This window comes from Rhopilema esculentum, chromosome 21, assembly GCF_057945365.1.
Source record: "Rhopilema esculentum isolate cy_ngs chromosome 21, ASM5794536v1, whole genome shotgun sequence".
NCBI classification, from domain to species: domain Eukaryota; kingdom Metazoa; phylum Cnidaria; class Scyphozoa; order Rhizostomeae; family Rhizostomatidae; genus Rhopilema; species Rhopilema esculentum.
The window spans coordinates 4789594-4813252 of record NC_142835.1 but is presented as its reverse complement, the minus strand read 5'-3'; the positions used below and the strand labels follow the sequence as shown (position 1 = coordinate 4813252).

Here is a 23659-nt window from a genome sequence, read left to right as displayed (position 1 = left end):
GAAACTGGTTTGGTTTGTGTTAGGACAAATGACATGCTTTGAGTTAACAGTTTGGTACAAATGAAAGTAAAAATATTCTGCTAGCAATTCCGCAAATTGGAGGGGGAAATATGACAATAATGCCGGAGAGACGGCTTTGTAGATATTGATTCGAGGGAAGCGCCATAAATCTCCCCATAAAGGAGGTGACTTTTCCGATATGGGGGTTAAAGAACCGGTGAAGCAATGATAACAATGTATATAGAAATAAATTATTGAAATATTGACTTCAGCAAACGATTTAAGTTACATGCTTCCAGTTTAAAAAATTAATGAACTGATCATAAATTATCAAAATTTACAAAAATTTGAAATATACGTTTACATTTGACAATATACGTCTTACATTTGACTGCGTTTTTGTTTCACGATGGAAAAATCACTCCACCTTAAATTGACATAGCATATAAACAAACTGTCAAGCAGGGTGATTGCTAAATGGGGATGGGGTGTTACGTGGAGTATGCTACACTCCTGTAGAAAACAGGCCTTTGGAAAATGCAGGGTTTGACAAGATAGGAAAAGCGAGTTTGTAAACTGTTAATGGGAGTTGCCCAATCATTTAACTTCCCACACACACTAACAAAAGCTGGAAAAAAGCGCCATTACGTTCATTGGAGTCAAAACTTGGAAAAAATAGCAACGACTCCTGCGGTTTGCCACCATGATGGATAAATGCCAAGGACACAACTTTGGTGGCGTTTCACTAGATCTCGGTGGATTATTGGCCAGTCGATAGCTTTGGAGCACCCAAACTTAACAGGAACCCCTCATCATGTATTAAACAAAACAACATCTAGCTAACCAGTTTGAATTTGTCATTTTCAACTTCTATTAATAGGTTAAGCCCAGTAAACATACTTTCCAAACGGTTGTTGTTGGAGATTCTTATGACAAGAAGGCAACAAGGCCAAATCTTGCAGATGATGAATAGTGACTGCAGGTGCGAAGATACCGTTGAATGAACTCCAAAGTCAAACATCTTATAATCTTTAAAAGTATCTTAATGAAATTAGCATGACATGCACTTGTAGCATGAAAACCTCTTTGTTGACTAAATTCATGTTTTCCAATCAAAAATTCTAAATCACTTGAAAGTGACCGATGATTTAACTCGATTGGGTTTTTTAATCTCCACCAAACAGAAACCAGACTTACTAAATCTTTTATGTGATATCGAAATCTGGAAAAAAATGTAAAAAAAACAAACTATTGGAGTTCTTTTTGTCTGATAACAATTATTTTGGCAGACATTGCTACCAACCTAGCATTTGCCAAAAACGGAGGGATATTACGTTCGTTTATTTACATACATATCACTTGCATTTCAACATAATAAACAGCATTTTCACTTAAAACCCCCCTTACTGAAACGTAAAAAGTAAGTTCCCTTACTATGTTTCTTTCACTTCCTACATAAAAAAATTCGCCTAATACAACCAACTTGCAGGCACCCACTGAGGCTTCTCGATATCTTCCAGCTCACAAGCAAGCTCTTCTATCGTGTCCTCAATATTATGGTTTATAATTACTAGGTTAAATAAATGTCCAAACTGTTCTTTCAATGACTCTGACTCTTGCACTAGCCTGTTCAGGCTTTCGTCCTATATAAAAGAAGTATCATAATAAAAGTTATTTGTAGAACTTATTAACTGCAGTTATTTACTAGAATATAGGCCAGAACAATGCATAAACAAGAAGGGAATTGTAGAAGTTTATGATTATTACGGTATTGGCGCAGCTTCTGTTCAAGTTTTCCTCCCCCTATTACGGTCAACCTCTTAAGTTAGTGGTGTTCCATATTAAATTTCTCCACTTTATTCGAGTACACAACACTTCATTCCAATCATGCTTCAATGGAGCTTTAAAAATATCTTGATGTCTGAGACGACACTGTTGTTTCTTTTGTCAAGTTCTCCAAACTAAAGAGCATTCTGTTCGTGAAGGTGTCATATAGAGTAGCAGGTTTGAAACACATACAGAATATGTACAATCTTTTCCGTCGGTGAAAAACAAACATTTCTTCTAAATTACTTTTGTACGTAACAAGCTTTAGGATTGCTTTTGTTATTTGAAAACCACATAAAAGAAAGTTGAAGCAAAAAATGTCTAAAAATTTAGTCGATATCTAATCCCTATTACTCCTTTCTCAGGAAAAGTCTCCTGGAGCTTCTCATAAGCTGCTTCAAATAACATAAATATTAAGCATAACATAAATAATACAATGGAGCCTCCCAAGCCGTCCTAGGATCATCTAACAGAGATCGGCATATGTATTTCCAACCTACAGTCTCGAATTCCAGTTTTACTAGGGCAATAGAAGAGTAACGTTTAAGGAAAAAGCTACCACGGATCACTGAGAAACATCAAAAATATAGATTCAAAATACTTACAAAAAACTTATCTCCTCTCTGTGGAAGATTCGTCGGGGCAGCAATAAATACGACATATGGAGCGAATTCAGCACATCGTAATAGTTTTAATGCCTGTAAAAACACGATAATATTGTAAAAAAACATGATAATTTGGATTAAAAGAACTAGCTTGCATTTTTGCAGCCACTACGCTTGCAGCCTTAAAAAGCTGAGGTTTGGTTCAGCATACTGCCATTTTAGGTGCATCAAATGATTAAATCTAGTGAATAAAAAACGCGGTTGAAATATCTTGTTTCTAATAAATTCAACAGTTTTCAAACGTCATCAGGCTCATGTTCTGTGTAAATCTTGTTACCCGAGTAAAAACGCAGCATTATGCATTAAAAATCAATTGAATTTACGCTGTATCATTTTTGCTTCATCCTATAAAATTTAACTGCAGGTCATTATGGCACTGTGTTTGAAATATCCAAGTTTGCAATGAAGATTCAAGCTTATAGGTATCTCTTCCGCCAAGCCATTGAACCCGTATCTACTTTTATCCCAAGACTCATTTTATTTCGCTAGTTTACGTTATGGCATTTATTTCTTCTCATACCACGAATGAAAGGCTGAATGCACCTAGGAAAGAAAGGTGTACAGGCACGTAAATACTGGAGGGGTGTGGGGAGGTGTGACACCTCCCCCCCAACCTTTTATCTAGTCGGAAAATTTGAGGACAGTCGGAAAATTTAAAGCTATTGAAGTTTAGGCCCTCATACAAAATTAAAATTGACCTACGTTCCTGAAGGTGTATCGGCCTAAGTTGAGATAAAATGAGCCTTTCTTATCTTTTCTTCAAAAGTTACATTATTTATACAAAGCTATCTAACGTTTCTGAGTGTTTTTAATTCAAACTCGAACTAGTTCAACGACAGTAGATAAAACTTATGGCCTTAAAGTGCCAGAAACACCATCCTTGCTGTGTAAGTTGGGAAACAAAGAATCTAAACCACAGTATTGTCAGGTTTTTTATCTTAGCTTTTCTAGGAAAATTTAAACGAGATCTTTTGTCCTTGTATATCACTACCGAGTAAGAAATGAAGAAACAGATAACATAGTATCCTAAATTGCAACGCAACCAACATACCGGAGGCTCAACGTCTAGAACCGCAATGTACCCATTGTTGATAACGTCTCTAATTGTGTCTAATTTAGTTCCATACATGGCATTTTCGTGCGTGCCATACTCTAAAAATTGGTGTGATGCAGTGTCCATTAGCATTGATTCTTCCGATACAAAGTAGTATTGTTTTCCATGCTCCTCGTTGGGTCGTGGCTCACGGGAGGTATCTTGAAAGACAAAAATCGATTGTTCTTCAAGTAGAACTCAGATACCACTTTGTTAAAAAAATTGACGATCAGTCTAAATGAAGTTTTCTTATGGCTGTCGAAAATGCTTTCCATTAAAATTTTGCGCAACAAAGAGTCAAATAGTCTGGCAAAGTGATACATCACAAAAATATAATTTAAGAATTTTCGGATTTTGAAAATATACCCTAAAAGAACATACACCCCTTTTGTGGTGATGCTGGCAGAGCAAGTTCACATGCGTAACTAGTCAATACAGGTAGAAGGAAGAAAATTTCCCCTCTGTTAGGCACTTATCTTAAAAAGTTTTCAAAGTTTTCCAAAATGATTGCTAACTTAATGTAATCGTTCTTTTATCACAGATTTAAGACTTTTGCGTTCAACTGAAAACCCCCCTAGCTATGCTAAAAAAACTGGGGCTCGACTATTAGAATCAGGCCCGCAATGCATGTCGGGCTAAGCTGCGATAATGTATGGCAGGTCAGCATTCTAAATACGGTTTTCTGCAAAGTAACGCAGTATGAACGCCAAATCTGAGCTGACGCTTGTAAAGATCATCACAGACCACATTGCGCCACTTACGAGGAATTGGATATGCATATCTCTCTGAGAATCGAGCAATTAATGAATTTTTTATATGTCTTCGGCCAACACCATGTGCACCTGAAATACAAAGACAAAATATAGAATCCTTCCAAGTGAAATGAATAATGAATTGAGAAAACATGGAACGAAGAGTAGAATAACAAAAAACATTTACCAATTAGCACGATTGTTTTCCTTCTGAATGCATTAACAAAAGTCACTTCTTCGTAGGTGAGCAAATCAAGTTGGTCGAAAACTGCCAAAGAAAGTCGGAAAATACAAGATAAGTAGATCTTATAGTGGTTAGATTAACAGCTATTCGCGATGATTAAGAGAAGCACATGGCATGTGCACTTGAAATTTAAAGTTCTCAGTGCTTTCATCAATGTATTTAAAAATCGGTCAAACAAAACAAAAATTTCTAAATTTTATTTATCAAACAACAACGCATATGACAGTCTAAAGATGGATAATCCATCTTAATCCGAAATCGCCTTATTTGCAAAACCGTTCATATAGCAATCAATAAAGTAGGTCCTGGTTTCTCGTTTGCGTTTGTTTGACATATTGGATTCACGCGTCAGTCGAAAAATATTACTGGCCTAAGTCAAAGACATATCGCATCAGGTGCGAAACAGCAAGAAGAAAACTTGATCAGAGCATGTTAAAACATACAAGAATTATGTCTTGCGATGTACTTTCCAATCTTCTTCTTCTTCCTTATTCCTTTCCAAAAGCATTTTACGGCTGCGAAAGATGACAGAAATTTTTCAAAAAGAGCTTTATCAACTGAATCAAACTTGAGATCTAAAATATATGGGGTCCGTTAAATGTTGATCAGGGACATGCACAGAAAGGCATCCGGTTAACTTTAGGCTCGGTAAATTCGTAAGAATTTGCATTTGATAAAAGCATTAATTCGCAGCATAATTTTTCAAGAATATCCACAGCTCGTAGCAGTTTTGACCAATTTGAAAACGATGTTTCAAGCATTCCCTGAGCTTCACAGATTAAAACATTGTACCTACTCTATCCGGCCTTGAGTAACAGGAGCATATGCCTAAAAAAATCCTTAACTTTAAACAAAATCCTTAGAATTAAACGAGTCGCAAGTTTTATCAAGTATGAAAAAAATTTTAAAAAAAGATAGAGCAAATAAAGAATAACAAAACGATATAGCTGATAAATAACAAATAAATTCATAAATGATATAATTACAACTAGTCACAAACCTCCATCCTTCTTTGATTTTCCAACAGCATGGCTCGCGATCTTCCTGCAAAATATACAATCTCTTAGAGCTGCCAATGGAACAAAAATTTGATTCAGCTAAGCAATTCATCAGCTGCTTAGGAGTCTTGCCAAGATTTCTCCGAAAAGAGGACTAGCTTCTCTAGAACAAAGGCTAACTTTTCTAAAATGAGGAACAGCTTTCTCAAAATGAGGGTTGGTTTTCCCAAAAAAGGGCTAACTTCCCCTAACAAGTAGACAGGTTTCCCTGCTGGTTTCCTTGAAAGCTTCCTCGACATATTCACCGACAGGAGGGCTCTATGTCAACCTGAAGATCTTAAAATCTGCAAAATTCAGCACAGTGCCACAAACCCACAAACCCACAAACCATGTTTGCCAGCTAAGAATTTCCCGTAAGGGAAAACTGCCCCTCACTACCCTTCTTTGAGGCAACACCCCTCTGGCAACTACCGTAAACGTATGCTGAATCTGTACTTACAATTCTTGTAGTTCTGGAGACGGAACCAGACCTGCTTTCTGGGTATCGCCGGCACGAATCGCCTAGAAAAAGACATACTTGATGAAAAACAACTGAATGGTCAGAATAACATGCAACTCTACGTTTAACGTGTCGTTTAGCTTGCTTACACTGAATGTATATCAAACTATCACATGGAACGTATGAGGCTGTCACTGCCTAAGTCCTTTATTCGGCTTAAGACCCCCTTAAACAGTTGCAGCAGTAACGAGGCGTTGTTGATTTTTTTGTAGAAGGAGGAGCATTTATCTAGTTAATGCTTAGCTAACCTAGTTATCCTAGGCAAAGCAGAAAAGGTTCGATACTCGAGAGGAACTTGCTCCCTCTGTTCTCCCTACTCCTCTCGCTGCCCCAATCTTGTGTCCTGTCACTCCATGACACCCCTGCAGCAATCTTCATCATCAGCTACAGCATTCAAAACATTCAGGTTTCATGTGCCTTTGATTAAAACAACCCTGACAAATCCAACGCTATCAACTCATATCTAAATTCCTACAGACCTAGCACTGCATCATACATAACGGTATAATGTCTCTTCATAGAATTCCTGATAACAAGCTCGAGAGCCAGTTGCTAGTGCATGCGAAATAAGGATATTAGTCATTGAAACACATAGCACTTGACCATACCTGCCACCAGTGGGTATCCGTCTGACTGACAATCTGTAATATTTCACCACGTTTGAAAGCGATGCCTGCTTGTTGGCAGGGAATGAAGTCATCAGCGCGAGGGTCATAGTCAAACAAAGCTCGGACAAATTTCTAGAAAAGGGTCAAATGTACTCAAATATAGAAAGTCATCAAAGACCCAAGAAACTGAATAACTTTCTTGACTGTGTACCTTAAACTTGCAGCGTGTTATACTTAGTCAATACTTCATTTTTGATTTTGAACCGTAAGACAAAAAAACTGAAGTACATACCTAAGTGCTTCTTAAATTATTAACTGCTATGGGTCATGCCCTCATTTCTATCCAACAAGGGGAAAGTAAAAAGTATTAATTTATCAATTAAGTTTTATGGCTGTTGCTGCTGTTTTTATGCTTTTTTCCTAATGATAAACCTTCAATACGTTTTATTTGAGCAAAAAAACCGAGAAAAACATACTTTTCTAAATCATTTAGCAGTATGGAAAGCACCTGAATGTAGCTTAGAAAATTAAAATTAGAAAATTGAATCTCAAATTATACTCATTAGAATCTGTGGTAAAACACCCCATTCTAACTTACAAACAATGACTGAAATTACACTATAAAGATACCATAAATATGATGAGTAAACCGTTTCATTTTTCACCGTTAAGTTCAGCAATGCATGGTGCGCTTACCTTCTTCTCTTCCACTTCACTGTTACGCAGATTTGGAACAATCTTAAATGTGACGTCACCAGTGGCCTCCCTCTGCAAGACAATGATGTGATAATGATCACCAGTTAACCAAAACAAGAAAGTGAGCAAAGTTGTCGTTTGATGAAAAAAAGAGAAACACATTATTGTTTTTTAAAATGTTAATGACATACCAAAATAGCCTGTAAATTTTCGACGGACTGCCTGGCAACACTTATACCATTAATTTCTTTGATTTCATCTCCAACATGCAAAGTTCCTAAAAATAAAGAAACAACCACTGGAATTGCGACGGAAGCAGGAAAAAATGTCAAAATGGTGTCTACAAACAAACCATTTTCATCATAGATGCGCCTTACGATGGCCGAAGCATTGAAGAAGCCACAAAAGACGAAAAAATTAAACCAATAGTAAAGCAAAGTTGGCAAAGAAAGGCCGTACCCTGTCGATGTATCATTCCACCGTGGATTATTCTAGCCACAACGCATTTATTGTCATCGTTAATCTTCAAAGTCACTCCCTTCAAGGAAAAAATCATGGTGAGAGACTGGATTTCTGCGCTGCCTAACCAGTTCACAAGATAACCACAAGTGATTGCAGACTTACAAGGAATCACCAATCATTATCAAATAATAGGTTGTGAAAATCGAGGCAAATTTCTGCTTGACCTTATTACTGCTCCTGTTTAGATGTTTTGCTCTTTTAACTTCCAATTAGAGGCAAATGCATTCAAAGCTTCTACATGTAGATTATAACGCATAATGACTTTGTAAGTCTTAAAAATTAGAGTAGTTGGTGAAATCACGAATTCTTTCAACGATCACTTCGACAAAACTAAGTGGACTTTGTAAAGTCCAGGCCATTTCTACTCTTAGTCATGTTACAGCTGTTCAAGTGCCTATTTACAAAGTTTAAAAGCCACATCATGACTTAAAAGTGACGAAATTAAATGTGTGAAATTTTCTCACCAGCGGCTCTGATCCACTTTTAGTGAACTGAACTAGTCGTACTCGGGTGAGATTTTCTGCAATGCTGTCTGTTTGTTCGATGACGTTATTCGACAAGGATGACACGATACCCCCAGACTGCACCTCCTGTAGCGTCTGATCATATGATGTCATTAAGGCCTAAGGAAATTTCAAACCTATTTTTAAAAGAACCAGCCAAGTACACACGATAAATGAGTATTTTATGACTAAAAATATATATGAAGGGATATATATCAAAGATGAAAATCAACTTGCTAGATATGCAATATTAATCATATTTGTCGATTATTTCCTGACCTTGCCAACCCTTATATCAAACCTCTCTAGGATTCAGGGGGATTCCCTTGTGGCTGCTTTGTAAGGTTACACCAATCAGTCAATCAATGACTTACTGAATAAAGTTTGAATCATCTATTGCACAAACATAAGCTGTAAATAATTTAACTACCGAAAACTATACACTAACATTTATCTAAACAAAATTTACAGAATATGAGGCAGACTGGCATATACTTGAACATATACTTTAACAACATAATTGCTGATATCATGTTAACAAATACATATCACCATATATCTGAAATAAAATAGGTCGTAAGTTTTGATTGTTACAATAATACCCTGGCCTTGAGGCTTTGTAATCATAAAACAATAAAAAATATAAAAGGACTCGCGTACATGGGTCAAACTAAGTACTGCAAAACACAGAAAACAATAAGGCAATTAATCTGAACATCTACCATTATATGTGTGTCATTTAATAATTCTTTCAGCTCCAAAGCGGTTTCGTCCGGATTTTCCAGCATTTCGATCGCAGATACTACCTACAACAGAAAGCAGTCACCATTCATTAGCTCAAACATGGAAAATGATGAGAAGAACAAAGCACATCCGAGTTTTTCACATTTTCAAAACTATTTTCTTTGAGAAATACTAACTACCTACTTCAACAATAGCGCAACTCATATTGTAGCCAAATTTACTGAGCTGGAGATGAAATAATATTGGCAACTTGAGTGCAGGAACGCTTCTTGTCTGTTCGCACTGCGCATTTCTACCTGCTCCGAAGCCAAGTTCATGAAACGCGAATAAAATCACATGTCATGAATACTCAATTCGTTCACACAATAAGACATTCTTCCAATGCAATCCCATGATCCGTGGTTCAATGGGGGTACCTCGTCTACGAAACGAAGCGTTATACGATACCGGGAGAACCAAAAGGAGGTGCAAACAATATGGCTACCTGCATACCTGTAAATTATATCATCCAAAATGGTAAAGTCTCATCAAAGGGGTCTAATTTCCACTACAGAAATTATGGGTGAATTGTTGTACCTGAATATTAACTGTTTTTTCAACTGAGATCTCTGTAGCTCAAAGCGAAAATTAATTTGGTTTGAAAAGCAATGATTTCTAATTAAGGTAGAGAAGAAGGGAACAAGATTGGATGGCAGGGTTAGGAAGATATAATCTAGGCTGTGTTAATACGATTATAAACATACAATTGTTAGCATCCAATATTGCAACTGTTTATTTTAATTGCAAAAACGAGGCAGCATTAGATTGCTACTGAAACTGAGGCTCATTTACTAACATACTTGACTAGATAAATCAACTGCGTTTGGTTCCAATGAATGTGCTAGCCTCTGATGTGTCACGTGGGACACTTTCGAGTGAATCTACAAAAAACAAACGGAGATTATTGGAATCTGATATGACCTTTCAGTAACGCAAGTATTCGAACTGTAAATTATATAGTTTAAAAATACAGCAAAAAATATGGTTTAAAGAATCAAATGTACTTGATCACTGACAAAAAGTGAACATACAAGAAAAATAGAAACATTGAGAGAAAGTTTATCTCATTCTCCTAAAAAAATGAGCAAACTGGGAGAGGCGGAAAACTGGAATTTTCCAATAACATTTGACAGTTTAATACCTCAAGAAGTGAATACAGCGAAGGTATTTCAAAAAGCCACTGCAAAAACAAAATGTCATCTTTTCTTCCACCCGCAAGAAGTTGAATTTCGTCTAGTGAATCGATCAGTTGGGCAATTATAGCTGCAATCAGAGGAATGAAAGATACACATTCACAAAAATTTCGTTGTTACTTGGGGAACTGTCATTCTTAATAACAGGAGAGGGGTGGAAGCATTTCTGAAATCAAGACAAATCATGTCAGACCACTCCCCTTTGGCAATGAAACACTTCCATGAAACATTAAATTCACTCTGAATATTTTTCAGAAAAGTTCTCATTGCTCTTGCAATAATCTATGACGAGTACAATAGTTTATTAATCAACAGATACTTGTCAGCACGAGAGAGAAAAAAAAGGTAAAAATTCATAAATCTTACGAGAGAGAAAGACAGCAATAGAGGCATACAGGAGACAGGAAAAAGGCAGTACGTAACCAACGGCTGACTGAACATACCTGAATCAGAAAGATCTGGCTCTACTGTGTCATTTTCAAAATCGTTTGTGCCCTAGGGGTAATAAAAGGGTCAATGAAATAAGATTGCATGAAGTAATACATAACAAGGGATATGAGAGAAACTCAAATATAAAATGCGTTATGCCAACATAGAAATAAAGGAAGTATAAAATGGAAGTAATAAAGGAAGTAATAAAGGAAGTAGCACTCCACTAGCATCAAATTGATTAAAATTGTAGGTACGTTATTGATAAAACAGAAACGTCTCGCCTCCTCTCTGTAAATACTGGGGAGGATCTAGCTAGGGTGTGGGGGGTTTTTTTAGGTACTATTGTTATATCGTTTGAATAGCAGATTGGATCATGTGACCAGATATCTCACATCACAACGTAATAAACGGCGCAAACACAATGACCTCGATGCTACGAGGAGGCTTGTAGAACTCTAATCGGAGTTCGGAGAGTCTCCTCCAATTTTTATTTCTTGATTTCATGGTTTAGTCAGAAAGAAACCTAATGAGAAACAACAGACGAGTTATAGGCTATTGCTTGCAATATTGAATAATAGCGGAGCAATTTATCTAAAAAAAAGAAATATGACATTTATTAGTACCTCAATTGGGCTATGCACGAAGCCATCCGAATCTCCTAGAATTTGACAAAAGAAGCAATTAATGCGAAAGAAACAGAGAAGCTTTGACTTTTCATCTGGAAAATGAAGGCGAAAAAAAAATTAAAATATACTGATCATACCTTCAAATTGCCTTCTAGCTAAAGACGCCATAACTTCACCCTAAATAAATGAAAAATCAGGCTACATTAAACTGTACCTTAGAAATAAGATTTTATGAGATTCAGACTGGCATCTGTTAAAGATGGCAGCAATTTTGAAGAAAGCTTATGTATAATTACCTTCAACTTCTTTCTGGCGTTGAATTTTCTAAGCTCCTCCACGGTATCCTGCAAATGCGTCCTTTCGGCAGATCGATCTCTGTCCTGTGCGAAAAGTTAGTTAAGTCAAATGGCAAACACGTCAAGCTGCAAGACAAAAATTTGTCTCTACAAAGCCGACGTTTGTAGACTCACCAGAGTACAGATAATGCCAAATAAATAGAAATAGTTTGACAATGAAAAATAATAGTTGCATTAACAGAAAAAACTCCAAAAAGCTTAATTTATCATTAACTAGATGGGGCAATAAATGAACAGATGATTTGAAGAAACTACCACATCATTAGACAAAGCAATAGCATTGGTAAATTAAAATTATGCTAATGATATAAAATTTGAAATTAAACCAACGACAAAACTACCTATCAAAGAACATTAACTTGTGGACCAGCACATCTGAAAGCTCGTGCGTAAAGAAAAGTGGAGAGAATCTAACTTGTGTTTGATGTGATCGAAATCTTCATTAAATATTTAAAACTTCATAAAAAATGCAAACACGGATTAAATAAAAAAACGTATCCAGGATCTAGCACAGCAGTGAAGCTAAAACGAGCAAAGCTTTAATTAGGTCATATGCGAAGGAAATTTCGCAAAGAAATGTCTCAAGAACAGTAAAGACATTGCCATGCAAAAAAGAAAACAAGGTCCATTTGGCACAGGATCAATTCTTCTACTCGTGCGCATCAACAGCATAGCTCAAATAAAATGACCTGGAGCTGTAAAGCGGAGAGAAACATCCTTCAGCCACTGTATCCCATCCAGTCAAAGGAGGATATAGTTGGTGGTCGGTGCGGGAGTTGAGAAATCTGCCAGAATTGAGCAGAAACCGTGTAATGAAGGTAAAGAAACCTAGCAGGGTAGTTTTCCTCAGATAAAGTCAAAATGTGTTTTTTACTTCGATGGTCGATTAATCGCTTGTTTTGGGCTGGAAAGAGCTCTTAAATCTCTCGCAAAAAGGGAGCAATAGTAAGATCGTAAGTGTATTTAAGACCTCGTTGCCATACACCATTTTCGAGCAAAAACAGACAGAACACAAAAACCACACAAAAATACGACAAAGTATGATAGGCCCGAGCACTTCGCTAAAAAAACACTGAAGTCTATTCATTTAAACCACAAAGCAGTTAAATGTGAAACGCCTTTATCGAAACCGGAAGTAGTAAGCTGACAAAAATAGCTTTCAGGTCAATTTTTGGAAAAAAAGTGCTAGGAAAGTTTTAGCAAACAGCAACAGAACCGAAAACTGAGCATTATACAAGCATTATTAAGGGTTCCTTGCACCTAAATTAGTTCCTCTCAATTCAGAATTTCACATGAAGCTGTGTCCTACAACGACGTTACAGAGTTGGTGTGAAGTTTCTTAAAGTAAAACCTCAAGGCTATTTAGGAACTTGAGCCTCTATGGTTTTTCCGGAATATAAACCTTTTTGGGCTGCGGTTAAAAAAATTCTTGAGAAGAAAATTTTAAAAACTGACAAGATGATCAAACTACAGTTTTTAGGGAAAATGTAAAGCTGAAATAAGCGATGCCAAAATTTTTATAATGATGTACGAGCGTTTATACTTCTGGCTTTTTTTATGTCCCTGTTGGTCCCAACGCACCCAACAGTTTCTTGACTTGACAGAATACAGCAATCCGAATATATGTTACAGGGACACAAAACGGTGTAAAGCTAAGATCAATTCTATAATCTACAGACTGAGGAGGCCAATTCAAAAGTAACAATCGATTTGCCATTGTAACGTCGGGCTATGATGTTTTTTAAAAAAGTTTTAACTGGCAGATCTCACTGGAGACTAATGGAGAGCAAGTATAGGCAATCTCTGGATGGAAAGCAAGCTGGGTTCGTGTTTTAGCTTAAAAAGAAAAGAGAGTGAGTCTAGGGCTTGTCCCCATGAACATTTTCAACAATCGTGCCCTATGGAGCATCATAAAACGTTTTTTGAATCAAATTGGCAATATATTCCGTTTCGTAGCCAGATATGCTCCATTTTGAGACACTGACAGTTGAGCGTAGTGGGATGTGGATTCTAACCATCAACGATATTTCTTCAGTTTTCTACCAATACTAAGGCAAGGAGTTGAGCAGTTGGTCCTTATTTCTCTAAGCCAACCATCCAACATCAGATAATCATTCAACATAACAACGTGTGATAAATTTAGAAGGTGACTCCCTTGTCATATACTTCCTGTGGTCATGAAAAGAAAATTGATACCTCAAGGTTGCTAGTCCTCGAATGGCTTTACCTACCTACCATCTTTGGTTTTGAACCAAAGGAGAGAACAAAAATTTTATAGGAAATACAGTCGACATTATTGAGAAAGTCTTAGCCTTAAAAAGGATTTGATACCAGCTGCAATCTTGCTGACCCTTCCAGCACAGGTGTTTGGAAGGATGACCACTTTGTCAACCTATGACATAATTATTAAAAATTTACCATATATATCTTCAGGTATAAGAGTGACTTACAAGTAGCCAAGGGTGCGACAATACTCCATCAGCGGTAATTCTGTCCTTTGGATTGACTGCTAACATACAAAATACAAGGTCACATGCTCTTTCTGATATGCTTTGCCACTGCCTTGATTTCAACTATAAAATCATAATACTTCCGTAAATACAGGAAAATCTTTCATGAATCATTAAACTTTTAATCTTAATCAGCAAAACAAAAATAACACACGGCAATTTTATAGTAAAAACAACATGCTATGGTTCCTGTGATCATTAGAAATGAAATCTTCCATTTGACATTAAAAAATAGCAACGATTTCTGAAACTTTGGACTTACAGAGAAGCTTCCCTGGACAATTGCATCAAATAATATGTCTCCGGTGCCATGAAATGGAAAAGCACCACTCAAGAGTATGTAGAGGACCACTCCTAGTAAACAGAAATTCGGATATTGCCAAAAAGAGTCTTAACGAATTTTTTAGATAAAATTGCAAAATGAAATAATAATACAATATTTCTGTATCTCCAGGTTCTGAGTGACAAATAAACTTAAATTGTAACTGGGATACTAACTGGACAATTGGCAATTGTTATCCAAAATAAAGGATAGTTGCTTAAACAGTGTTTTCATGTATCAGCCATAGCATAAGAGAAAACATTTGCCTGTGTTTCTTAAAAAGGTTTCTTAAAATAACCCAGCAGCAGATATCAAGGGTGCATTGGGGCAATGCCCCCTTAGAGCTAACTGGTGATAGATTATTGACAATCATGCAAACATTCCACTGTTGGGAGCCCTCTTGAATTTACTAGAAAAAACACATGAAATAACTCACCACATCCCCAGATATCTACAGCACAGTCATAAGGTTCTCTTTTAACAACTTCTGGTGCCATAAAATGTGGTGTTCCAATTCTCCCACTTCTGATAAAATTCTCTGGAGGCAATTCAATTGCTACACTAAAGTCTGTTATTTTTATTGGTGCTGTGTCATCCCTGCTCGCTAAGATTATGTTATGGGGCTGTAAAAGAAAAAGTCACAGGGGATTGTAAACTTTGATAAATACTGTAGCATAAAACCACAGCAGCAAAGACAAAACAGTGCCATACAACATATGTTTCTTTTGCAAAACCTCCAAAAAGAAACTATTGTGTAAAGATTCTCTCTGAAAAATTTGCAGCAATGACTTTATCATTTTATACCAAACAAAATACAAAGCATATAATCTCTAATTTCCTTTCATATATACACAGTCTTCAAACTATCAGGCAAATAGTCAACTAATTTTTTATGGCTCAGAGTTCTTGTAATCAAACATACAATATAATCCATTTCCAAATGATAATGGTATTGCTTGAAACAACACATATAAATTGCCAACCTTCATGTCTCTGTGAATGATATTTCTTTCATGAATGTATGCCAGTGCTTCAAAAACTTGTCTTACATAATGGCTTAAGTGAAAAGAAGGATATACTGTTAAATCATAGTTTATGATTGGCAGGAAAACTACTTATTGATTTATAGGTTATAATAAATTACAAAATGATAGAATGATAGCATGATTATGAATAAATTTGCACAACATTCAAGGAATTGTAACCAAATGCAACCCAGGCTTATCTTTTTGCTGGACACCTGAAAAACAACTAGGATACCTAAATAACCAGAGAGGGAGTTGGGAAGTTTTATTTAAGAAGAGAAATTCTTTGTGTCAAATTCCTTTACTGAGTTTGATCACTATTTTGCTCTGAAGATTCTTATCTCCCCCTCCCCCCCCCTCCAAATGGCACAAGAACCCAAATATATAGGCAAAATGCTGGCCACTTGGAGTGGGAGTCATAATAGTTTTCCGGCATGTGAACAAATGGGTTCAAATTTATAGCTGCAGATGAAGGATGAAAATACAGACCACAGCACCAACCTACTACTTAAAAATTAACAAGTGGTTACAAACTTGTAAATCTTTGAATTGGGATTACCTAAAACTCTCAAACAGTTCAGTCTCCATTAAGTTGCAGCAGGTGACATTAAAAGGTTCAATAGTTAAGACATATTTGTTTTATTTATAATTTTTAAACAAACTGAATTCATGTTTTGTATATTCACCTTGCAACAGCTTCACTATATACAAATCCATTGTTAACCCTATTTACTATTTCTTCGCAGAGATCAACACCATCCATCCTATATTGAAGAAACAAATTTCATATCAGATTACGCAATCATCCTGTTTCCACTGACCATCTTGAGAAAATGACACTCTTTGCCAAAAATAACTCCTTCTGCCAAAGAAACCCGTTTTGCTAAAAAATTTCCTTATGGAAAAACGGCAAACTTCTTAACACAGCTTTAAATAATACCGAGCTCTTGTGTTTCCAATGACCAATTGGAATTTATGACATCAAGACAATCTTTCATAGCAAGTGAGCATCCACAAAAAATAATTCAACACGATAAGGTACAGACATTTTCATTTTCATTTTGAGGTAATGAAAATAGCAGGTGAAAAAATACTTACTGTTCAGTTATCATGTAAACAGCATCATCAACTTTATGTGCAGATAAAATCTGAACTGATTAAAAAGAGACTTTGACAATGAAAATTGACAGGCTTTGACATACTTGTACTATAAATGCAAAATGCAAAATAATGCAAAATATTGTAGGAAGACCAATTTGCTATAAAAAATTTTCTAAAAAGTCTTAGCTGCTTTTGCTTTTTTATTTTCTTATTTTCTGGGAGATTGTATTAAAATTATGCAAAATATGTTGCATTAGGAATGTTTATAGAAATCGTTTGCTCCTCACCTATATGTGGGTGCCTTAATTTGCTGCAAATCGAAACTTCCCTCTCGATATCTGAAAAGAAAGAGCCAGAAACATTCATTCACTTGAAAAATTGTCTTAAAATGCATAATATAAGCCGAGAGGCCAAAGAGGGAGGGGTGGTGGGGAGAGTACCCCTTTTGTCCTTTGATAGGAGGGGCAAGGAGGGCAAAAGTCCCTGTGAAGTCAGCATTTTTCAATTATCAAGGTGACTAATATAAAATATTGACTGTAGTGCCTTATTCACAATGAAATATCACTTGTAAGAAAATTGTGAGAAAATTACTTATATGACAGCAGTTAGCCCATTTTTAGAAGACTAAAAAAAATTAAAATAAAAGGACAGTTACAAAAGAATACGCAGCTTTTGGTTTTCTAGTATACATTTTAGACAGGAATCTGTTAGCATTATTCCCATTTCATTAATATCAGTGGTAAAAGGAGCTTAAGGGACAGCAAGAAGCAAATACTTCCTAAGTTGGTGAATCATGTTTTGAATCAAGTTGGTGAATCTGACTGTGAAATGCCAAAAATTACGCTGTTATAAGGCAGTAGGAATTTAATTCATATTGGAGGAGGGTGCGGGTAGGGCAAAGCATCTCTTTTTTCATTTTCAATAGAAGCATTCTAACTGAAGAAGAAAGCCAGCTTATATAAAAAAGGAAGCAGTAAAGTGAAAAATACTCATTATGCACCAAGTGAAGCAAATTGTTGAAAATTGATGGAATTATGAACACATGCTCATAAAGAAATAGTATCTTATCATGTGGTTGTTAGCTGACTTGGTGATGGGCTTAATCTGATGAGTCATTTTCATTTTAGCTTTGATTTTTTTCTAGTAAGCTGATTTGAGTGGCCAAGCAACAATTTGTAACTGAATCTTAGAACCATGCCAAAAAGAACTCTGCATGCTGGCCAGGTTAAGTTTGTAAGCCAGTGTTTAAAAACACCTCTAATTTATTACAGAAATTATTGCTGGAGCATGGGTCATTTATTACAGAAGCGAGTAACATTGCCTAAATGTGGGAAACTAGATGATGTGTGACCCTCGTAGAGAAAAGTGCTTGACAGGAAAATCCCTACAAAATGACACATGATGGGAAGGATGATCAACAAGTATCATTTTGTTTCCAAGAAACAGGGAACCTAGGGCTTACGACTTTCCCTTGCTCTACTCCCAAACTTAGATAGTCTGCCACATCTGCATATATTTATGGAGAGAGTAAGCGCTTGCACATCCGCGATTTTTATGAAAAGAAATAAAAGCACACTTGAGGAAAATGTAGAGCCTCTCTGATCGCCCTGGGTCTCGTGGACACTTCAAGTATGGTTTCTGGGTTAAAGAAATGCAGGATATTGAACTCATTAATGACAAAAAATTTTACGAAGGTTGGTTGAATTAGTCGAATCATAAGCAAAAGTGACGTATCTATAAATAATAATAATGAGGTCAAAAATTATAAGGATTAACGAAACCGATTTCGGGACTCCATTGTTCAGTGTTTTATGTAGACTGTTTTTAATGTCCATGTAACATAAACAGCGTTGACACCTATCGACTCTGCCCGGTAACCTTAAACGAGAAATTTCGTTCTCTAAAAGAGTAATTTCTAAAGTTACAAAACTATTACTTGTCTAAATTTCCTTGAATTATTAACTATGCAGGCAAAATATTACCTTTTATCGTTAATCCAGTGGTAATTGTCATTTTTGGAATATCGATAATTTTAACTGTAACACAGTCATTATTCCTCCGATCGGTGCAACCATGCACACTGCAAAATGCACCTCTGTAAAACAAGGGGTTATCGGCAATCACAGAAAAATATCCTAACAAGTCATCAAAACGTTTTTACAGTATTACAAAGCTTTACAAATCCAAATTGATAGATTAAACAAAAGTAAATTTGTTGCGATTTAAATGAGGGGTCACATAAGTTCGACAAATGTAAACTTTACGAATAAAATGGGCTCCGTTGAAACTGTAACGATAAATATGAGTTCATGAAAAGGAAATTTTATGAATACCTTCCTATTTCTCCTTCAAGGTCGAAGAAATCCGGAAATCCCTCTTCCATCTTTAAACCATCGAATATAAAGTTATCTACTAGCAGCACTACGGCCTAAACGTGAGGTTATCACGCCTCTCTTTCCCAACGAAAGATAAGAATGTCCTTGTAAATCAGCCGACAACTGTTTCCGTTCTTTCAAAAGTGATCATCCTTTCCATGTTATTACGTTTGGAGAAACAAGCGCTAAGTTCTGCAGGACTGTCCATCTGGCTCCATCCATCCCCACTGCTCTCTTATCATACTCAACAAATCACTCCATGAATTATATCAAATATATCCGTGGATTATATTTCGCGGACCCGAATTTCACTGTATGTAAAGTGAATCTTCTATTGTATTCTCATTCCAAATTTTACGAAGAGCAATGAAACCCAGCCGACCTGCCAAGGTCAAATTCGCACCACTTCGACATCGTATATACTATAACTGCATATAAACACAATGTACTGTAGAAAAAACATGCTTAAATGTCTTTGGTTTAAAGCCAGTTTTTTGTTGGCAATTTAGTTATTTCTATATTTCTTGAAAACTTCATATTCCTATTCTATTTTGGTTTTTTGCTGTTTATTTCTGTCTCATACAGAAAAGTCTGTGCTGTCAAATTAGCCAATTTGGAAGCAATCGCGATTAAAGTCACCCCATTCAGCAGTCTATAATATGACAAGGTCAATGGAGGCGCAAGGGGGGCAAACCCTCCTTCGTTAAAAATGTTGTTGACTTCGGGGACTCAGCCACCCCAACCAATTCTGCATAGACCTTACATTCGACTATTTCCCTTTTGCCCTTGATTTGTAAAGATTTTAACATGGGGTGCATATTGTTAATCCTCTTATCCCTAGCACCTTTTTAAATTGTGGCTATCCTGAAAACATGGAATGTGAAATGTTGGAATGTTTGGATGTTGGAATGCTGGAATATTGGAGTGTCGGAATTTGTTATCTTAAACCTACATAACTAACTACATGCAAACAAGTTAGAAGGTATGTAGTCATACCTACATAACATCATTTACAGGGGCATCGCCGAATGTGGGTATAAGGGCGTTGTACCCCCAACATTTTGTTCGCCGGGCAAGATAAGAAAAAATATTCTCACCCTGTAGTAAAAATGTAACCTTTTTGCAACAATGGTAACGTATTAACATTTTTGTAGCAGTTGAACTTTCAAAGTGTGGCACTTTGGAATAAATTTTGAAGTTAAACGCATAAAAGCAGCATTTAAGATTGTTTATGTTATGACCACACCCAAAATTCATTTCTGTAGCCACCTGAAAACTTTTTGGGTTCGTTCCCGATCACTCAATTTCATATGTAAAAGTGGGCCTCCACCAAACTTATGGATTACAAACGACTTGGTTTCCAGGTAGACTTTGGCCCCCGAAAGAAACAGAGGTGTTCCCTTCTGTTTCTTTTATCGTGCATTGTTTTCACCAGTCCCAGCTTTCCAGAGGCGTTGTGGCTCCTAGAAAAGAGCCGGGAGAAAATTATCATAAGGGGGCCCGCTCTTCATCTATAATCACAAACCACAGGTCGCCTATGGTACGACCTGGAAACCATGCGAAAAATTACAAAGACGACAGTTTTAATCATCTCTAAAGGCTCGTCGCTATTTTTAATTGGGATGTATCTCCTTTTCTCTAGCAATAGTCTCTTTAAGCAGAAACGGGGGCACGAAATTGAACCTGGAGAGAGGGGCTAAGTAGCAAATTTAGTAACATAGGAGGACCCGCCATAGTTGGGTCAGACGCGAAATTTTTTTCAATTAAGCCTTCTAGAATGGCTAAAAATGCATCTCCCAGACTAAAATTTAACAAATTACTTCACCGCTCAGAATAGACCATTCGAGGATTCTCAGAAAACATCGATTATTAATTTTTAGAAAAAATTTGGGAAGGGAGTAGTCATACTAAAACTCAAGTGACAGACGTTGGGGAAAAAAAGGCTGACCTTTGGATCAGAGTGCACATCGATGTGAATAACAAGATGTTGGAATTTACGTCGCCCTGTTCATATTCCACGCATCTCTTTCACAGGGGCCTGCTTGTATATGTTTCTCTGTTTGTATATGTTGACCTCCTCTAATTCTGAACTGTGAACTTGAGTCTACATGCAAGTGAGGGGTTTTCTCACCAAGGATTTTATTCATATTAAATATTTTCCGGGGCTTTACACACTTACTTTAAAGGGACCCACCGGGAAATTTCCCGGTATCCCGCCTAGCCACAAATCCCCTGCAGCTTTCATTCCAGAATCTGATGTGATTCAATTGGAAATAGGTGATCACTATGAATTCCATGACAATCATTAGATTTGTTTGAGAGTATGGATGAAAAAATCGACACTTTCTATCAACTGTTGTCACAAGTAATTGATCAACGCACACCTAATATAACTATGATTGAGCCAATTCGACCAAAATGATATGCTTTGCAACTTTATTATCAAGCCCGTCAGAACCGGGGGGGGGCTGGGGGATGGGCTGGAGCCACCCAATAATTGTCAAACTGTAGTATGCTTCCTTTATAACAGTGTACTGAATGAGAAGGAATTCAGTGGGCAACTCCCCTCCCCCCAATATGAATTTCGTTCCGAGAGCACTGCCTAACAAATTAGAGTTCACAAGAAAATTCTACAAGAGATCACGCAATTGAGCCAATTAAGGGCTTTAGCTTTGTAACAATCCTTAAGAGAAAGGCCCCGTTTACACGGGCTCAATCCAGGCCGGGATCGATCCAAAGGCTTCCGTTTACACGGGAACGCTCGGGATCGTTCCGCTATCCGTACTAATTTGGGTTCGCTTTAGAGACAGTGGTAGCGCTAGAAATTCTCCGACAGAGAGGCTTGAACTTCTGACAGGGGGGCTAGGCAATCGTTTTCTCTCTTGGACTCTATTGGTAATTTTTTTAGGCTCGCGGCACTGATTGGTCAACTATACCGGTCTTGTGCTTGCGTTTTTCTGATTGGCCTATTTCGATTCACAACTGGGTATATATTTTCCATCGTGTTCTTTCGGAACCTTATTCTGACGTTTTATGCCCTGAGAAGTGTCAGACGAAAAAGCTTTTAGTATGAACATGAATTTAACAAACAAGAAAGAGCAGCTCTTTAAGGCCGATTTTCTGGGTAAGAAATAAGACATCATTTAATCATTAAACAGAATAGGGACCAATTTTACTTAGGTAGTTTAAGTCTTTGATGATTCTTACAGATGCTCGTGTCGCAATAAACAAGTACACGAAAATTACTACCTTAGGCGGCACCATGATTGCCGCAGAAGGTGGGGAAATTTTGGAATTTTGATGATTCCAGCTCGCTGGAAAATCTCTCATTGGAGCAATTTTCTACCTTAAGAATACAACCTTACTCTTAGAAATCATTTCATTTCATTTTAAAATTATTTACCCAGGGTACAAATTCAGTCTAAATACTGTTTTACAATTGACCCTGCAAAAAAAACCACTTAAAATATTAAAACGTTATATACAGTAAAATTTACAATAAAAATAAAAAGATCGGAATATGGCTAATCAAAGATGTATATCTAAAAAATGATTATTTTTCCTTAAGTTTCCAAAGGTGGAACGCTATTCTCATTTTACGCGTACCCAATCCTGAAACATTGTAAGAAGTTCGGTTCTCACTGGCTTCGGTTTGCCATTTGCCATTTGTCATGTCACCAAGTTTCACCAATGTGGATTATTAGATCTCCAATGTTTTTATGTCTATTTTATGCTAGTATCGGGGGCTGTTTCCATACTTGTTTTAGTTTTTAATCTTTTAAAATTATGTCCCAGTGGTCTTTAAATTTTTACTTAGATTGATAGTCCGATTGCCGTTTGGTATGCCCAAAGAGAGGGTCAAGTTTCCCGATATGGGTGTGTAAATTATTTTGGAGCTACCTGTTTGTACATTTATACTCAGTGGGATTTCCGCAATCGTAACCATTACTCCTTCTTTTTCTTAAAAACTTTACAAACGTTAGCAAAATCTTTCTCCGACAAAATTATAGATCGTATATCTTCCGACGGGTTGGCTAAGCAGCTCCAACAGGCGGGCTGTAGCCCCCCTTGCCCCCTTCCCTCTGTCGCCACAACCGTTTAGAGAGCGCTCCAGTTTGGGAACTATCCCGTCTCATGTAAACGCCAAATTGACACGGATAGGAAACGAGGCTAGGAAATTAGTACCCTGGGTACCAGACTCACTAAAAATTTATTTTATGTATAGTGAGTCTGGTATCCAGGGTAGGAATTGAGGTGCTTTGAGTTCTGTGCTTCGACTATTCGTCAGATCTTGCGCGCCCTCTACTACGCCCACAAGATGGAAAATACAAAACAAGATTAGGGACGTTTTCTATTTTTTCACGAGTTTATTGATAAATTTAGGGAACAGGCTACAACTTATAATAATGTTTTTTACTCCGGTGTGATCTTCAGGAGGAGAGCCCTTTTTATTCATTGCTCCAAATAAA

General features: G+C 36.8%; 1 protein-coding gene across 3 annotated transcripts; it reads right to left on the bottom strand.

Annotated features, from left to right (window-relative positions):
* Positions 1-241: 241 nt before the first annotated feature.
* LOC148957594 (peripheral plasma membrane protein CASK-like) lies at positions 242-19488 on the bottom strand. 3 transcript variants are annotated; one of them, XM_089114764.1, is made up of 29 exons: positions 19149-19488; positions 18798-18910; positions 17103-17153; positions 16813-16867; positions 16401-16478; positions 15673-15745; positions 15126-15312; positions 14630-14721; positions 14308-14430; positions 11798-11881; positions 11639-11678; positions 11499-11533; positions 10887-10938; positions 10392-10513; positions 10051-10131; positions 9190-9273; positions 8429-8587; positions 7902-7980; positions 7634-7719; positions 7443-7514; positions 6747-6878; positions 6079-6140; positions 5582-5625; positions 5025-5096; positions 4525-4605; positions 4347-4427; positions 3544-3746; positions 2433-2525; positions 242-1643 (listed from the first exon to the last, which is right to left on the bottom strand). In XM_089114764.1, exons 1-29 carry the CDS (start codon positions 19196-19198, stop codon positions 1470-1472), a joined length of 2658 nt encoding a protein of 885 aa, XP_088970890.1. In that variant the 5' UTR covers positions 19199-19488; the 3' UTR covers positions 242-1469. The 3 variants fall into 3 exon arrangements, with proteins under 3 accessions (XP_088970890.1, XP_088970891.1, XP_088970892.1); XM_089114765.1 differs by lacking the exon at positions 18798-18910; XM_089114766.1 differs by lacking the exon at positions 19149-19488 and having other exon boundaries at positions 16813-16862; positions 18798-18813.
* Between the last annotated feature and the right edge of the window lie 4171 nt (positions 19489-23659).